This window comes from Anas platyrhynchos, chromosome 6, assembly GCF_047663525.1.
Source record: "Anas platyrhynchos isolate ZD024472 breed Pekin duck chromosome 6, IASCAAS_PekinDuck_T2T, whole genome shotgun sequence".
Taxonomy (NCBI): domain Eukaryota; kingdom Metazoa; phylum Chordata; class Aves; order Anseriformes; family Anatidae; genus Anas; species Anas platyrhynchos.
The window spans coordinates 20,380,587-20,395,323 of NC_092592.1; the positions used below are offsets into that span (position 1 = coordinate 20,380,587).

At 48.4% G+C, this 14,737-nt stretch overlaps 2 protein-coding genes across 7 annotated transcripts in view; one reads left to right on the forward strand and one right to left on the reverse strand.

The window, feature by feature from the left end:
• The first annotated feature begins 387 nt into the window (after positions 1 to 387).
• LOC101805432 (cytochrome P450 2C9) lies at positions 388 to 6,397 on the forward strand. Its single transcript, XM_027460066.3, has 9 exons — positions 388 to 621; positions 949 to 1,111; positions 1,641 to 1,790; positions 2,183 to 2,343; positions 2,588 to 2,764; positions 3,299 to 3,440; positions 3,875 to 4,062; positions 5,249 to 5,390; positions 5,889 to 6,397. The coding sequence occupies exons 1-9, from the start codon at positions 442 to 444 to the stop codon at positions 6,068 to 6,070; spliced, it is 1,485 nt and encodes a 494-aa protein (XP_027315867.1). The 5' UTR covers positions 388 to 441; the 3' UTR covers positions 6,071 to 6,397.
• Positions 6,398 to 7,923: 1,526 nt separating this feature from the next.
• The window catches only part of TLL2 (tolloid like 2), a 92,230-nt gene continuing 85,416 nt past the window's right edge, over positions 7,924 to 14,737 (reverse strand). For 4 of the 6 annotated variants that reach the window (XM_072040179.1, XM_072040178.1, XM_072040175.1 and 1 more), the window contains 7 exons: positions 14,407 to 14,677; positions 14,002 to 14,117; positions 11,155 to 11,190; positions 10,144 to 10,194; positions 9,771 to 9,887; positions 8,633 to 8,698; positions 7,924 to 8,259 (listed from right to left, as the gene is read on the reverse strand). The gene's annotated coding sequence lies outside the window, so the exon portion shown is untranslated. The remainder of the gene's footprint in view (positions 8,260 to 8,632; positions 8,699 to 9,770; positions 9,888 to 10,143; positions 10,195 to 11,154; positions 11,191 to 14,001; positions 14,118 to 14,406; positions 14,678 to 14,737) is intronic. The other 2 variants (XM_072040176.1, XM_072040177.1) reach the window with 2 other exon arrangements.

The window sequence follows — 14,737 nt, forward strand, 5'->3', positions numbered from 1 at the left end:
CCCACTGAGAACTAACGCAAACAATGCTGAAGAATGGGAAACCCACACGGCACCGAGGTACGCGGAAGGTGCTCTCATAACAGCAAATTTCTGGGAGCACCTCAAGTGGAACGCCCAGCCCATACTATTATCTCCATAACAATGAAGTTTAAGTGAAACAAATCAAGTCTTATGAGCACATTTTTAACTTAATCTCTGTTGGCCTCTGCAGTTGCTTGAGAGGAGGTGTGTTGTTAATGACCAATTAACTTTGGAGAAGTTCAGTCCTGGTTTCGCAACACGGCAGTCTCAAACGATTGACTAGTAACATTGGATAACTCAGCCACGTGATCAAAAACGTGATGTTGACCTAACAGAGCAGAGCTCTTCAGTATATAAGCTCAGGCTTGGCAGCCCAACTCAATTCCTCCTTAGCCTCTTAAGCTCTCCTCTACCTGGAATATGGAGCTGCTGGGGGCAGCATCTGTTGTCCTCCTGGTTTGTGTTGTTTGCCTGCTCAACGTCGCAAGATGGAAAATCAGGTCTGGAAAGGGGAAGATGCCTCCAGGACCAGCTCCTCTTCCCATCCTAGGGAATCTGCTCCAGGTGAAACCAAAGGACTTAGCCAAAACCCTTGAGAAGGTAAGGACTCTCTTTTTCCCCTCGGTTTCTTCTGGGGGTGAGAAGTGTGTGTGCTCTGTGCATGGGGACAACATGTGGCTATAACCTGATGACTGCCAACCCCGGAGGAGCAGAAAAGCCATGGGGATCTCAGCTGTCGTCGTCCCCTCTCCCCCCCGCTCTCACCCTTGCTTAGGATCTGATGGCTGACTGACATTTGCCATAAGAGGACCAGATCTTAACCCTGTTGGTCTGTGAGGCTGCACTGCCCGCAGAACAATGCAGCGGTGTGGTCACTTTTCAACTCCTCCTCTCTACATGGCTGAGTTCTCTCTTGCATTTTGACAGCTCAGCGAAGAGTATGGGCCAGTTTTCACAGTGCACCTGGGCACTGATCCAGTGGTGGTGCTGTGTGGACATGACGTGGTAAAAGAAGCCTTGATTGATCGTGGGGATGAGTTTGCTGCCAGAGGAAGGATGCCACTGGGAGACCGGGCTAACGAAGGATTAGGTATGTTCACTGACTGAGCTCCTCCTGAGGCTAAGGGAAGGGCTGAGGACAGGGTATGCATGGGACATCCCAGGGTATGCAGGGTATGTGGCAGGGTATGCATGGGACATCCCATGCACAAGGACAGACTGAGTGATGTGGGGGGGTCCCACCTGCAGAACGGCAGGCAGGGCAGCCTGCAACTGCTGGCTTCCACCACCCAAAGAGGATTTCTAAGAAATGGGGCTCGATTTATCTCACTGATGCACAGTGGAAAGGCAAGCAGCAACAGCCTCAGGCTGCAGCACAGGAAGTTCTGTGTGGATGTGAGGGATGAATTGTTCGCAAGGAGGTTGGGGATGTGCTGGAGAAGGCCAAAAGCAGGCAGCTGGACTGCGGGACCTCCAGAGGTTGTCTCCAGACCACAGTACTCTGAGATGCTATGTCATTGCTATCTACAGGGCTAGGATTCACTGTCATCATGAGTCTCCATTTATCTTACATCCAGCGCACCAAAGTCAGGTCTTCGCTCTTTCTTTTTCCTCTGCAGGCATTATTTTCAGCAACAACGAGGGGTGGCTACATGTCCGTCGGTTTGCTCTCAGCACTCTGCGCAACTTTGGGATGGGGAAGAGGAGCATTGAAGAGAGGATCCAAGAGGAAGCCGAGCACTTGCTTGAAGAGCTCAGAAAAACAAAGAGTATAGCCTATTTTTAATATAGTTTATTAAAAAAAAAAAAAAAGACTGCATTTAGGGAGCCCACGTTCTTAAGGATAAGCTCTGGAGTCTCCATCCTTAGAGGTATTCAGAAGGTGTCTGGACATGGTCCTGGGCAAGTGGTTCTAGAAGGGGCTGGACAAGATGATTTCCAGAGGTTTGCCAACCATTTTGTGATTCTGTGAATTGATGTTCCCATGCATTTGGTCTTTGCAACAGCTGCCCCTCGTTACAAAGCACTGTGAGTTTCCACTAACCTGTGAGTTTCCACTAACCACCAGAGGTCAGGTTACCCACGGTAGCTGTAGGTTTTTAGGTTTTGCCTTTTTTTGTGATTTCTTTCTTAATGGCTTATAACTTTTCTGAACTCACAGAAATGCCCTTCGACCCAACATTTATGCTGAGCTGCACCGTCTCCAATGTCATATGCTCCATTATCTTTGGGAAACGATATGACTATAAAGACAAGAAGTTCCTGTCTCTGATGAACAACATGAACAACATCTTTGAGATGCTCAGCTCCCGCTGGGGACAGGTACCTTCAGCAACTAGTTCACAGTGGTGACATTCCCCCAGGGGAGCAGGAGGCTTCCCTCCCAACGAAGTCTCACTTCAACCTTCAAACCAGGACCCATCAATGTTCTGCTGCTCAAGAGCAAGAAACACCCTTGCACGTGCAGCTGGTTTTGCCAGCTCAGTGTAGCTTCTCCCTAGTCCTAACCACTCTTTTTCTCCACTTCTGAGAATTCTACTAAGACCTCCTCTTTCTTTCCTTCCAGCTATACCAGATGTTCCCAGAGATCCTGGATTACTTCCCTGGCCCACACAACAGAATATTCAAAGAAATTGATGCTGTAAAAGCCTTTGTAGCAGAGGAAGTGAAGACGCACCAAGCCTACCTGGATCCCAGCTCTCCTCAGGATTTCATTGACTGCTTTCTCAGCAAAATGCAGGAGGTAAGGAGAGAGCACACAGCCCCAGCTCATCCCCAAACACCCTTTCCTTTCCTAACTAATACAAATATTGGGATATCCCCTTGTGAGGGCTGAACACAAGCAACTGATCTGTGCAAGTGGAAAGGCACTGACAACACCCCTGATGTGATGGGTTGATGTGACAACACCCCTTAGAGCTAGTGGTCTGCACACTCTGCATTCATTACCCACAGCTGCTTGGACACCAAGACCTACAACTGCTTGCAGCAAAACACAGGGGCATCTGCAGGCTGGTCTTGCAGCTCTTGCACTGGAAAGCAGTTGGCACAGCAAGGGCAAGCAGACGGCTATATACCTAACATACAGTGTGCAGTTCAAAGAAGGCTGCTCTGGGGTCTTGCTTACTGCACAGAGATAGCATTGCAATGTGCCACATGGCTGCCGCACCTTCTCAGAGAAATGCAACAGCTCTGGGTGGAAAGTAGGGCCCAGGATGACACAAGAAAGGGCCCTTTTCTCAGTTCAACCAGAGAAATAACCCAGCGTTTTCTCTAGGAAAAAGACAATCCCAATTCCAGCTTCCACTTGAAGAACCTGATAACCACAGTCTTTGACTTGTTCATTGGTGGAACTGAGACAACTAGCACCACCTTAAAATATGGGTTTCTGCTTCTTCTCAAATACCCGCATATACAAGGTACCACTCTATGATCTCTTCTCCTCTAGCCATTCCCTTGGGCTGGACACAGATCCAATGCTACTGCCTTTTCAACTTTTCTTCTCTCATATTCTACCTAAATGGGCAAAGTCCTTGTATGCTCATACCCCTCAAGGGCCATTACACATCCCTCAGCTTCACTGGCCATCAACAGCAAATGCATCCCCTCATCAGCGAGGGATTTGGCTGTGTCCACATCTTTCTCTCTCGGTACTCCTATTTAGCCAAGTTTGTTATAAGGGCATTGTTTGCACAGGCTGCAGTGGAGTTGCTTTCCAGACAGCACCAAAATCAATATAACTGCTCCCATCATTTGCTAGCAAATCCATGAGGTTTGTGGACAGCTTAGGACAAGCTGTTTGGGTGGGTTTGGCTTTATTCACCCATCTTATGGTTTGTGCTTCTCTTGACAGAGAAAGTTCAAGAAGAGATTGACCGGGTCGTAGGACGATCACGAAGACCTTGTGTGGCTGACCGGACACAGATGCCCTACACAGATGCAGTGGCCCATGAAATCCAGCGCTTTATCACCCTCATCCCCTTGAGCGTCCCTCATGCTGTGACCAAAGACATCTACTTCAGAGAGCATTTCATTCCCAAGGTTAGTGGGCAAGCTCCCTCAAGTCCAGCAACAAGGTGGCAGCATGCTTGCTCTCAGGCTGTCGGTTACAAGCCAGAAGCTAGAAATGCTGTGACCTGACCATGTCAGCACCTGGGCCTTCATAGAGTTTTCCTCAGATCCCCAGGCTGCTGTAGCATACCTGCAATTCTTGTTGCTGTCCCCTGGGCTGAGACTGGAACACTAGGTCTGCCCAACACCTCTGCTCACTTGCTCTGTGGGTTGACCTGTCAGTAGAAACATGCTGAGCTCACAAAAAAACAGAGCAGTGTCTCCTCGCAAAGGCAGCAAAGCTGGGGAACTGCTCACTGCCATCTGGGGGAGCCTGGGCATCTCCTTGGAGGCAGAGTCAGTCTGTGGTTATTGAGAGCAAAGAGACCCCAAGGCAAAACGTGATGGAAACTGTATTTACATTCAGATGAATGAACACAACCTGTTTGCTCTGTTCTTACACGCTTACTGAGGCAATCATTGTTGGCCACTCCCAGAGACAGCCTGATAGGCTAGGGCAGCCCATGGCCTGGTTTGGCCTGGACCACTGCAGTGATGCTCATGTTACTTCCCATCTTCTGAGGGACCACAAACACTGGGGGAACAGCAACATGGGGCCTGTTGGCGTCACAATTTTCATCTGTCAGCGTAAAATCAAGACAGCACCCAGGGAACTAGCAGAGTCCAGCTTCTAGCAGAGTGCTCTTTTGTCATCGCTTCTCGATCATTTATCCTGTTCCCCAGTCAGGGGCTGCTCAGAAAGTAAGAAGAAAGAGGATGGAGGCAGGAAAAAATTGTCAGAAGAGAAGAGAGCTACAATCTTGTGTGCTTTTCAGGGCTCACACAAAAGAAGGAACATTGTACATCTACAAGTTCATTATAGTGAAACACCAAGAAAGAAGAATTAGGTGGGGTGTCCCTAAACAACCAGAGAAAGGAGAGGATAAATGGGCTGAAACAGAAAGGGAACACAGGAGGGGCAGCCAGAACAACTGTCTATGCTGTAACATCTAGCAGGGCCTCCCTAAATGTGCCTCTCCAAAGGGAGAGTCCCCAAAGGGCCACTGAAGGCTCTGAGAGGATTGCACCAGTCAGCTCAGCCTTAACTTGACAGGCAGTTGGGTTAAGTGACCTAAGTCACCTCCCCTTCACTTCTGCTCTTCTTGTCTTACTGCAGGGCACCACGATCTTCCCCGTCCTCAGTTCTGTGCTGTATAACAGCAAGGAGTTCCCAAACCCACATGAGTTTAATCCTGGACACTTCTTGAACGAGAACGGCACCTTTAGGAAGAGTGAACTCTTCATGCCCTTCTCAGCAGGTAACACACAGGCTTCCTCTCCCAGGAGCTGCTGTCCTCCCCTGGGGGAACCACCCTGCTTTTTCCCATGACACCTGCTCCCCGGGTGGTCCTGCCACTACTTCTCCGGGGCTCGCTGCTCTCTGTGTACGTCCTCTCTGCTGTTCCTTCCCACCCACATCAGCCCTCTCTTTTGGGGGCTTTTTAGAACTCCTACTGGGAGCTGCCACTCTTTCTGGGCACCTTTAAGTAGGCTACTCGCAACCACTCACCTACCAACAGCCCCAACCCTCTTTCTCACCCACGCTGTGTCACCTCACTCTCTCGACCTCTCCACGTGATGCCTCCTCCACCCTCCAGGCTTCTCCTGTTCTTCTTTCACACACCCAGTCAGTCACCTCCCTGCTGCTATTTACTAGCTGCACCTAGTAAACAAAGCTGCATAGCACGTAGGCCTAGCACAAACTCCAACCCACACAGCAGCACCTGCTCAGCGCTATTTGTTGTCTTTACTTCTAGGGAAGCGAATATGCCCTGGAGAGGGCCTGGCACGCATGGAAATATTCTTGTTCCTGACCACCATCTTGCAGAACTTCACCTTGAAGGCTGTCCTCAAGCCTGAGGAGCTCAGCATAACCCCTACACTGAGTGGATTAGGAAACGTTCCTCCCTCTTACCAGCTCTGTGCTCTTCCCCGCTGAAGGGCACGAAACCTCTGTGCGGTGTTCCCTAGCCCATCTAGTCCTCTCTATCTCTACGCCTCTACTAAATCCAATGACAGGAGTATTGGCTCACCTACACAACACCTCCAGGAAGATCGCTCCCAGAGTCCCAGGCTCTTCAAACCACTGACACTGTGTGTGCTCACTGAAGGTGCAGAAGTCCCACTGAACAGCCAAATTGCTTACAAACAGGGCTCCTGTGGCTGCCCACGACCTGCAGCACGTGTCCCACTGAGGGCAGCATGCTCTGCTGATGGACAGTATGGTACGTGTACATTAACAGCCCAATAAAGAAAAATCTATTTATGAGGCCTTGAGCTGCTGCTTTCTTTGGGTTGGGGCTGTCCCCGCAGCAACTGCTCGACTGCAGAGCAGGTCACAGTGCCTGTGGCCACGGCGCTGCCAGAAGAGCTGACCTTCCCAGGGCGAAAACCCCTGCCTGCTTCAGCACCAGATTGCTGCTGCTGCCTGCAAGGAACCCTGCCAGCCCTGCAGCCCGCAGAAGAACAGCAGCAGCAACCCTCTTTGTGGTGGTTTTACCGTGCTGGGCAGCTGAACCCCACAACCACTCTCTCACTCCCCCTCCTTTAGATGAGGAGGGGGAGAAGTAAAGCAAAGAACAACTCACGGGTTGAGATAAGGATAATTTAATTAAAGGGAAATAATAATTACAATTAAATAAAGACTACCATGAACTAAGCAATTTAACTAAGGGGAAATAAAAAGGGAAAGGGGAAAAGGGAGGGGAAAAGGAAAAATAAAAAGAAGGGAGGAAAACAAACAAACAAAATAAATGAAGGCTATATGGAAGTGCAGAGGAAAGAAATTACTCTCTACTTCCCACAAATGAGCGATGATTGACCACGTCCTTGAAGCAAGGCCTCAACGCACGCAGCCAGTGTTCAAGAGGAGGACCAGCGTTTTCTCAACGAGAGCCCTCCCCTCTTCTTCCTGTTTCCACCTTTTATTGCTGAGTGTGACATCACATGCTATGGAATATCCCTTTGACTGGTTTAGGTCAGCTGCCCTAGTGATGTTTCTCTCCTCCCTTTTGGCCCACCCCCTAGGAGGGTTAGAGAGAGGCCCAATGCTGTGCCACTGCTGCTCAGCAGTAGACACAACACTGGTGTGATAACACTGCTGTTCCAGCTACAAGTACAGAGTACGGCACTGTATGGGCTGCTGCCGGGAAAGTTAACATTCCAGCCAGACCCAGTACACTCTAGGATGACAGCACTCCTCCATTCACGGGCTGAAGCTCTGGCTACTTTCAATGCTGTGCCCCTTTGGTGGGACCTCTGCCTCCGCCTGGGTGCCCCTCTCATTCCTAGGGTACTCCATGGCCCAGCCTTTCCACAGGCAGGGTGCATCTTCCCTATGGCTCCTCTTTCTTCCCAAAGCATTTTCCAACACAACCCTGCCTGTCACCGTGGCCACCCAGCATCCTCGCATGAATCAAGATGGGGCTGCAGAGGAGACCATTTCTCTGAACGGTGTCTCTTACTGAAATCATAGGAGAATAAACATTCCTACTTCACCTCCCAGCTGAAATACCTCTTGTAGGGGCACAGAGAAAATAGTGTGAGTGAGACACCACTGTGGGTAAGGATTAGCCGAGAACTAAGGGAAATTGCCAACCCTGGAGCTAAAGTCAGCAGCTGGAACTTCACTCCCTCCAGTTTTCTTGGGCTTATCACTTCACCTCATTTACAGTCTCGTCTCCTTCTGTAAAATGAAAACAAGGGTTCATTCATGTTTTCCCAGGCAGTTGTGAGGAGCTCAAGAACCTGACCGATGGGGATTCCAGCAAACACTCTAGTTGTCCACTCTACTATCACTACAAGGATTTAGATGTTCTTTATTAAAATAAATTAAATTCAGGAGAACAGCAAGACCACCTCTCCCACAGCACTTTGTTACTTTCGAAATGGGGGGAATCTCATTTTGCTTCCATATCTCAGAGGCATAATTCGAAAGAGGTTCTTTCCCACACAGCCAAACAGCCACTGTTTGGTGCTTTTCTCTCAGTGAAAGGGAGGATGATTTTCATAAATGTATTCCACCACAGGTGGCTCTCTTCTGGGCTTATTCATCCTTGGGGGCTTTGCCTGTGCTTGGATGTCTGGTCTGAAGTGTTTTTGTTGATCCATCATGGTCAGATAAAAGTCCTAGAAGCAAAAGATTATTTCTGTGATGGCTGTAACAAAGTACGCAGGCTACAGAGAATACAGTGCATGAGAATTCCTGCCTTTCTTTGGAAATAGTTGGCAGTATTTTGAAGAAAATGTATGGATGCAGCTGTAATACCTGTGTACTCTAAAAACAATGGCAATCTATTGCTGGCCCCTCATCTGAGATTGCATCGGACAGACATACAGCTAGAAACAGCAGTAGTGTAGGAGCCACAGGCAAGCATGGGGGGAGAGCTTTCCATGAAGTCTCTATTATTTGTCTAGGGCTACCCTTAAAGCCAGTCCTTTGTTGAGTAACTCACTCGGAAGCCTGTGTGCTACAGTAAGAATCAGTTAACAGATGACTTACATCTGGAGGTCTGGGAGGAGATCGTTCATATTCGTGTTCTTCCCGTATCTCAGGACACCCACTTGTCTGAAGAGATGAGCAGAAAGAGTGACAAACACCACCTCTCTACAATTCACCAACAACAGTGCAAGAAATACAGAGCAGGGAAAAAATGTTCTGTTACCAAACTGCTCAGAACTCAGAACATACTCGGGGCATAAATAACCACATGGAATAGTATCTAACAATCTAAGCTGGACGTCAAAATGATTTTTCATCTGGGACAATCACACAGGCCACTTGATGCCAGCCCATGGGAATTACCTTGTAGCAGTGAACCCCTGATGCCCAAGAATCGCTTTCACTACATCATCCTAAATCCACCTGGTTCCCTTTAATGCAGGGGAAAACACTCACTAGCACAACTACACACAGAGAAAACAAAACAAATCAAAAAAACATTAACCAACAACAACAACATGGAAACTACCTCCCTCAGTACTGTTACAGGTTTCTTTCTGAAGTAAGAAAACAATGAGCCATGCAAGCCCTAGAGCTGGTTAAAACACCTATAAAAGTGGTAGGGGGAGGAAAGGGCCACAGAACTGTCAGTGTTTGGTTGCCACAATGCTTCCTGATTTTCCTCTTCCGTGGACACATGAATGCTTTTTCACCCCAGAGGAACAAGGCAGGGTACTACACAACCCCCTCGCTCTACCCCACCAATGGGGAGGTGGGCATTTAAACCCACCCCATGGGCTGGAACAGAGAAAAAGTTGACCACATAGTATGAAACGATGCAGCAGTGTTTTGGGAACTAAATAACACTATTTTGTAGTCAGAGGATTCCTAAACGAATGATTTCCTGTAGCAAATAACAAGAGAAATCCACTGAACAACAAGGATGAGAGATTTTTTGGTTACTTCCTGCTAGTTAACAGACCACTTGGCAGTAACGCTCCCATATTTTCACATGAATTTCTCTTTTATCTTTATGATCCTGTAACTCCTAAGCAGAGCAGTGACGCTTTGTGGGTAGGGGTGCCTAGGGGTTCGGTCTTGAACATCCTAAGAGCTGCAGAAGGTACTGAATCAGAACTCTGATGGAGAGGACTAGGCTCGGAAGTGGCAAGGCATCCAGGAGATGGAAGGTATTTACCTGCTTCCATCTGAAGTTTGACCACTGGAGAACACAGACCACTGCCAAGATGACTGCAAGGACCAAGGCCAGGAAGCTGGGTATCCCTGCAGCTACTCCAATCACCCAGGGCTGGTACTACCTCACAAAGAAAGAGAATCAGGTCAAACGCATGCATGGTGATCCTTTAATGCTGTGCTCAGTAGCAGAGCGTGGGGCTAGCATGCAACAAGGATAGCCAATGTGAGAGACAAAACTGCAGCCCTGGGCCACAACAGCGGCATCTAGCCCAGCTGCACCGCACATGGGAATGGACAAAGGTAGCAAAGATTTGATTTTAGAGGGAAAATGTTCCCTGTAAACAATCACATTAAATAACGAAGCAAAGTCTTACCCCATTGCAATCTGCTTGGGCAGCTGTGTTTCCTGTTGTAGTTGCAGAAGTCTAGAAATAAGATGGTTAAAGAACATTGCGAAAATATATTTCATATAAAGCAAACATGGACAGAGGCTAAGCAAGCAGTTGCAAGACTTCAATAACAGCACATGGTAGGTAACCCACGGAGAACTCGGCTGCACCCTGAGGTTGTGGCCTGTGAGTGCCAGTCATAAGCAAGAACCCAGACTTTGGTCCTTCCAGCAATGGCTCTGCCTGGAAGGAATACATGTTCTTCCTCAGAAAGGGGCTTAGGGCTGGAAAAAAAAAGCGTACGCAGGAAATAAGCACAAATATATGCCAGAGAAAGCTGGACTCTGAAGGGAAAGCTGCAAAAAGGGTAGCAGGAAGCCCCCAAAAATGATGTGCTTTTGCAACAGGCTGCTCTTTGTCCCTGCCACGTCATCTGCCTGCTTGGCCTTCCCTCGAGCATCAGTCAGTGGAGAGTGCTGCACACTCTGCCTGGGTTCACAGAAGCAATGCGTGTAGTGCAGGGCCCTGAAAACTGCGTGTAACCCAAAACAAAACCCTCTGGATTTTTCTAGCCATTGAAAAATGTCCCACCCGGCTCCAAAGGCACCTGAGGCCCCACGACATGAAAGCCTATCACACAGTGATGGTGGCAAGCGCATCGCTTGTTATTCCCTTGCCCACACTGACCCACCGCCTGCAGCTGACAGCTCATGCAGTAAAACACTGCAAACATACTGGATTTGCCCATTTCTAAATAAACGAGAAAACAGGCACAAAGGCAGGATTGGGGGTTCTGTAAGCATCTCACCTGTCCTTAGTGCTACAATATAAGGTCAGTGGCGTTAGGACAGCATGTCAGAGAAGATCCCCAGCAGCCGCCCACCCGTAACAGCACCTCCTTCTCTTCTGGAACTTCTCTTCCAGAACTTCCCCAGCTCCTATATGTACCACAGTGCTGAGTAGGCAATAGATCTTCATCCTATGCAGTGTACTTACTGTTGTGTTGTAAAAGGGTTTGGAAAACGTTGTTGTCTGAAGAGAAATAACAAATAAGAATAAAAAATAAAAAACAGAATTGAGTGTCAGGTGCCCTGACCATCTGTGGGAGTGGGCAGGGATATTTCCGAAGTGACTGGAGGTGACGGCATGAGAATATACCGATGTGATCTGAATATTAAGTTGTGATAGGTACTCCAGAGAAAACAAAGAGCATGTCATACTATTTAAGAAAGCAATACAAATAAACAAACTTGAACAGGTTTACTGGAATTGCTTACGCCATGCAGAGCCTCCTCTGAGTAGTCGGGGATTATCGTGCAAGGAGCTCACCCCGGCAGCTAGCTCCCAGCGAGGGAGGACAAGGCTGTTTGTCCCCATAGTGGCTGGGGAGCTACAGGAAAGTGGCAGCTTGTAAGACAGCAAGCACCTCCACCTGCAGCCTCTGAGCCCCAGACCAGCTGCAGTTCCTGCTCTTGTTGATTCAACAGACAGATGAAAAAAAGACTAACTCCTTCCTGACTAAATTGTTTCCCCAGGCAGAACAAGAGCTGTTTGGTGATGTTTTGCTGCCTGGGGCAGCTGGGATACAGACACTACCATTCTAGGAGGAATGCAGAAAGAGGCTTGGAGAAAGCTAAAAGCTGCTCTCAGTCTCTCTTGCTGGTGTAGCTGTACTGTTGGAAGCAGCACTGAGTCCATTATATGGTGAGCTCTGTGGGCAGCTGAGGCCGCCTGTAGGGACCCGTGCTACTGACAGTGCTGGGAAGGGAAGCTTAGCTTTGGGGCTGGCAATGAGGGCAAGCACTGCAGAAGCTTTTCCCTCCTCTTCTTTAATCCACAGGAAGCAACTCTGTTAAGACATGTAGGTTCAATGTTATTACTGAACCCTGGTCAGCACCAGAAACACATAGGAGTTAAATAAAATGGAGCGAAAGAGCAAATCTGCTGAGATCTCCGCTGGAACTGATGTGGAAGGGGACAGGAGAAGACTGAAAGGGAGCTTCTCTTTGCATCCACCAAAAGCCAGTAGGGAGGGAGCTGGCAGAAAGCTGCCCTTTTTCTGCCTGCAGGAAGTTCTGCTGCCATGCCCTGAGTTGGGCATGGTTATTTCAGATCAGGGAGGTCAAAGCATGCCAATAAAAGTCTGGGCATTGCAGTTTATGGAGAAGGAAGGCTCGGAACGCAAGCAAGCTGAGAGAGATTTGGCTCTTCAGTCTCAGCCCAGTCTGAGTCCTGTGGCCTAGGAGCAGGACACATCACTGGGCGTGAAGGATCATAATGCTCATTGAGAGGTCCAGAACTGATCCTCCCACTACAGACTGCAGCTGGAGGCATGTTCAGAACTATGGCCTTTACAGGCAGGCCGTGGACATTGAACTGGAAGTATAACCTTTCAACAGCTTGTCGTAGGGACTGCAGATGTTGGGAAATGCCTCTGAGCAGACCCAGTTAACATCCAGTCACCAAGTGAGAAGGATTGATTTCTTCCTAACTCCCCAGAGGCCCAGGTACCGCTGCGAATGAAACATTCGCCAGCTGGGAATGAAACACAACAGAGATGTTCTCACCCGAACTTTCTATTGTGCATTCTTTGAGCTTCCTCACTGACACATACCTTTCTGAACAGCTGACCTGTTAATGTTTGAGCTTGGATATTTATCTCTTGGGTATTTATCTTCTCTGAAGCTGTACATTTATTTTATTTCCTTCTTCTCGGTGAAAGACCGTACACTTAATGGACTTCGTGATTATTTCCAGGACTGTGCATATGCAGGTTAAATCAAAGTCTGAAGAGAAGGAGCCACACAGAATGTGTTGTTTACCTCTGTTCACCTCTCTGTGCTCAAGGTATTTGTGAAACGAGATCTGTGTGTGCAGTTGACTGTTGACAAAATTAACTTGCCAGCTAGCAACAGGTCTATTTGTTCCTTGCAATAACCTGACTGGTAGCCCTTGATTTGAGTAGAAATGCTTTTCCTAGCTTATTTAATCCTAGTTTCAGACCGGGGGTAAAGACTTAATCCCTTAACACTTGAGGACAGAAAGTATAAAGTAAGCCCTTATTTAAAGGAAAAGCCTGGTTCTGCACTGGAGCAAGACACAGAACTAACCCGTTTCTCTCAAGTGTACAAGAGCTTAAAGCAATTGTCTCCAGTCAGTCCCAAAAAAAATATAAGTATGGAAATTTGTACACTAACCATTGTGAAAGGATCTTTACAAGTAAATTACTGTTGACTTCCAATGTATAAATACTTCTAGTTGTCTCAGCTGAAAATCCTGATCATCTGCCTGCTCTGAAATTTCAAAACTTAAAGTGAGCATAATTCAACATAGTGGTTGCAGACAAATGCCTGCAGTGCCCCTGCTTTTGTTTGCCGATTGCCCAGATTACTCGAGCATAATGTTTACAGGGCTCTGAGTGTCAGTGACCTGACGTGAGTTGGGTAGATTTCCCTGCAGCATTAACTACAGGAGCTACTGCCTGCCGAGGGCACATCCTGGGCAAGAGAAAGCTTTATACTGCAGTTTAGCTTAAAACAGAAAACAACACAACCATGCTTCCGCTTTGCCCCAACTGCCCAACACCAGGTGACACCTCCAGGACAGAAAAGCTGGGATAGACACTAAAACCCAGTCAGGCGTCAGAAAGCATTGGTTGCACAACAGGGAAATGCAGAGATAGCAGAAGGGCCAGCTTGACTGACTCGGTTGGGGCAGAGAACAGGAGGGCTGAATGCTCGTTCCACCAAACACCTGAGCGTTCCCATGGCCTCACCTCTCCTGCCCGGACCGCTCCCCCAAGTTCATCCATCAACCGAGAGAGACAGCACGGCTCCCACTCACCATTTCGCTCTCCTCCCCGAGAAATCCCTGCACGCGCTAACAGCTGACCGTCCTGCTCCAGGTTAGCACTCCTTTTAAGATACGCTTCTCTTCCTGCTAAAAAACAAACTGCAGACCTGTAAAGAGGAAGAGACGATGGCATTTCTGTCAGGGTGAGTCAAGTAACCTGGCTGGGTCCCAGCACACCTGGTAAAACAGCTCCTCTGCCGGGGGCAGAGTCTGGCCAGCACACGGAAAGCTGAGCTTCAGGGCACTGAGGACTCCACCTCTTCTTTTATCTGCCTTATGGCAAGCAAAAGTGCTCCTGGCTCAGATGATGTGTTTAATACGTACCAGAGCCCAGCCTGAGGGGAATCCTACTTTTATTCTCTAAGGCTAACACCTTGTCTGACAGAGCACGCTTACTGGGAATGCCAGGACAAAGTGGAGGATTTCTGCCAGCTTCTTTCATGCCTGATGCTGAGACCAAGGGCTCTCTGCTGTGGACAACCTTCTCTGTCTCAACTGTGGTGTACCACTGAATTCATGCTTTCAGAGGATGAAGCATCTCCTGGCAGACGACAGATATTCCCTTCAGCATCTCACGCATGGTGACTGGACGGTTCTTGGGCACTTTCTGGAACATTAAGTCCCGTCTCTTAAAATGAGGCTTGGCCATTTCCCACAGCACTGGTAGCTGGCAATCAGAGCGGAAAGAGAAATTAAAGGACAATGCTATTTGAACCACAGGGAATAT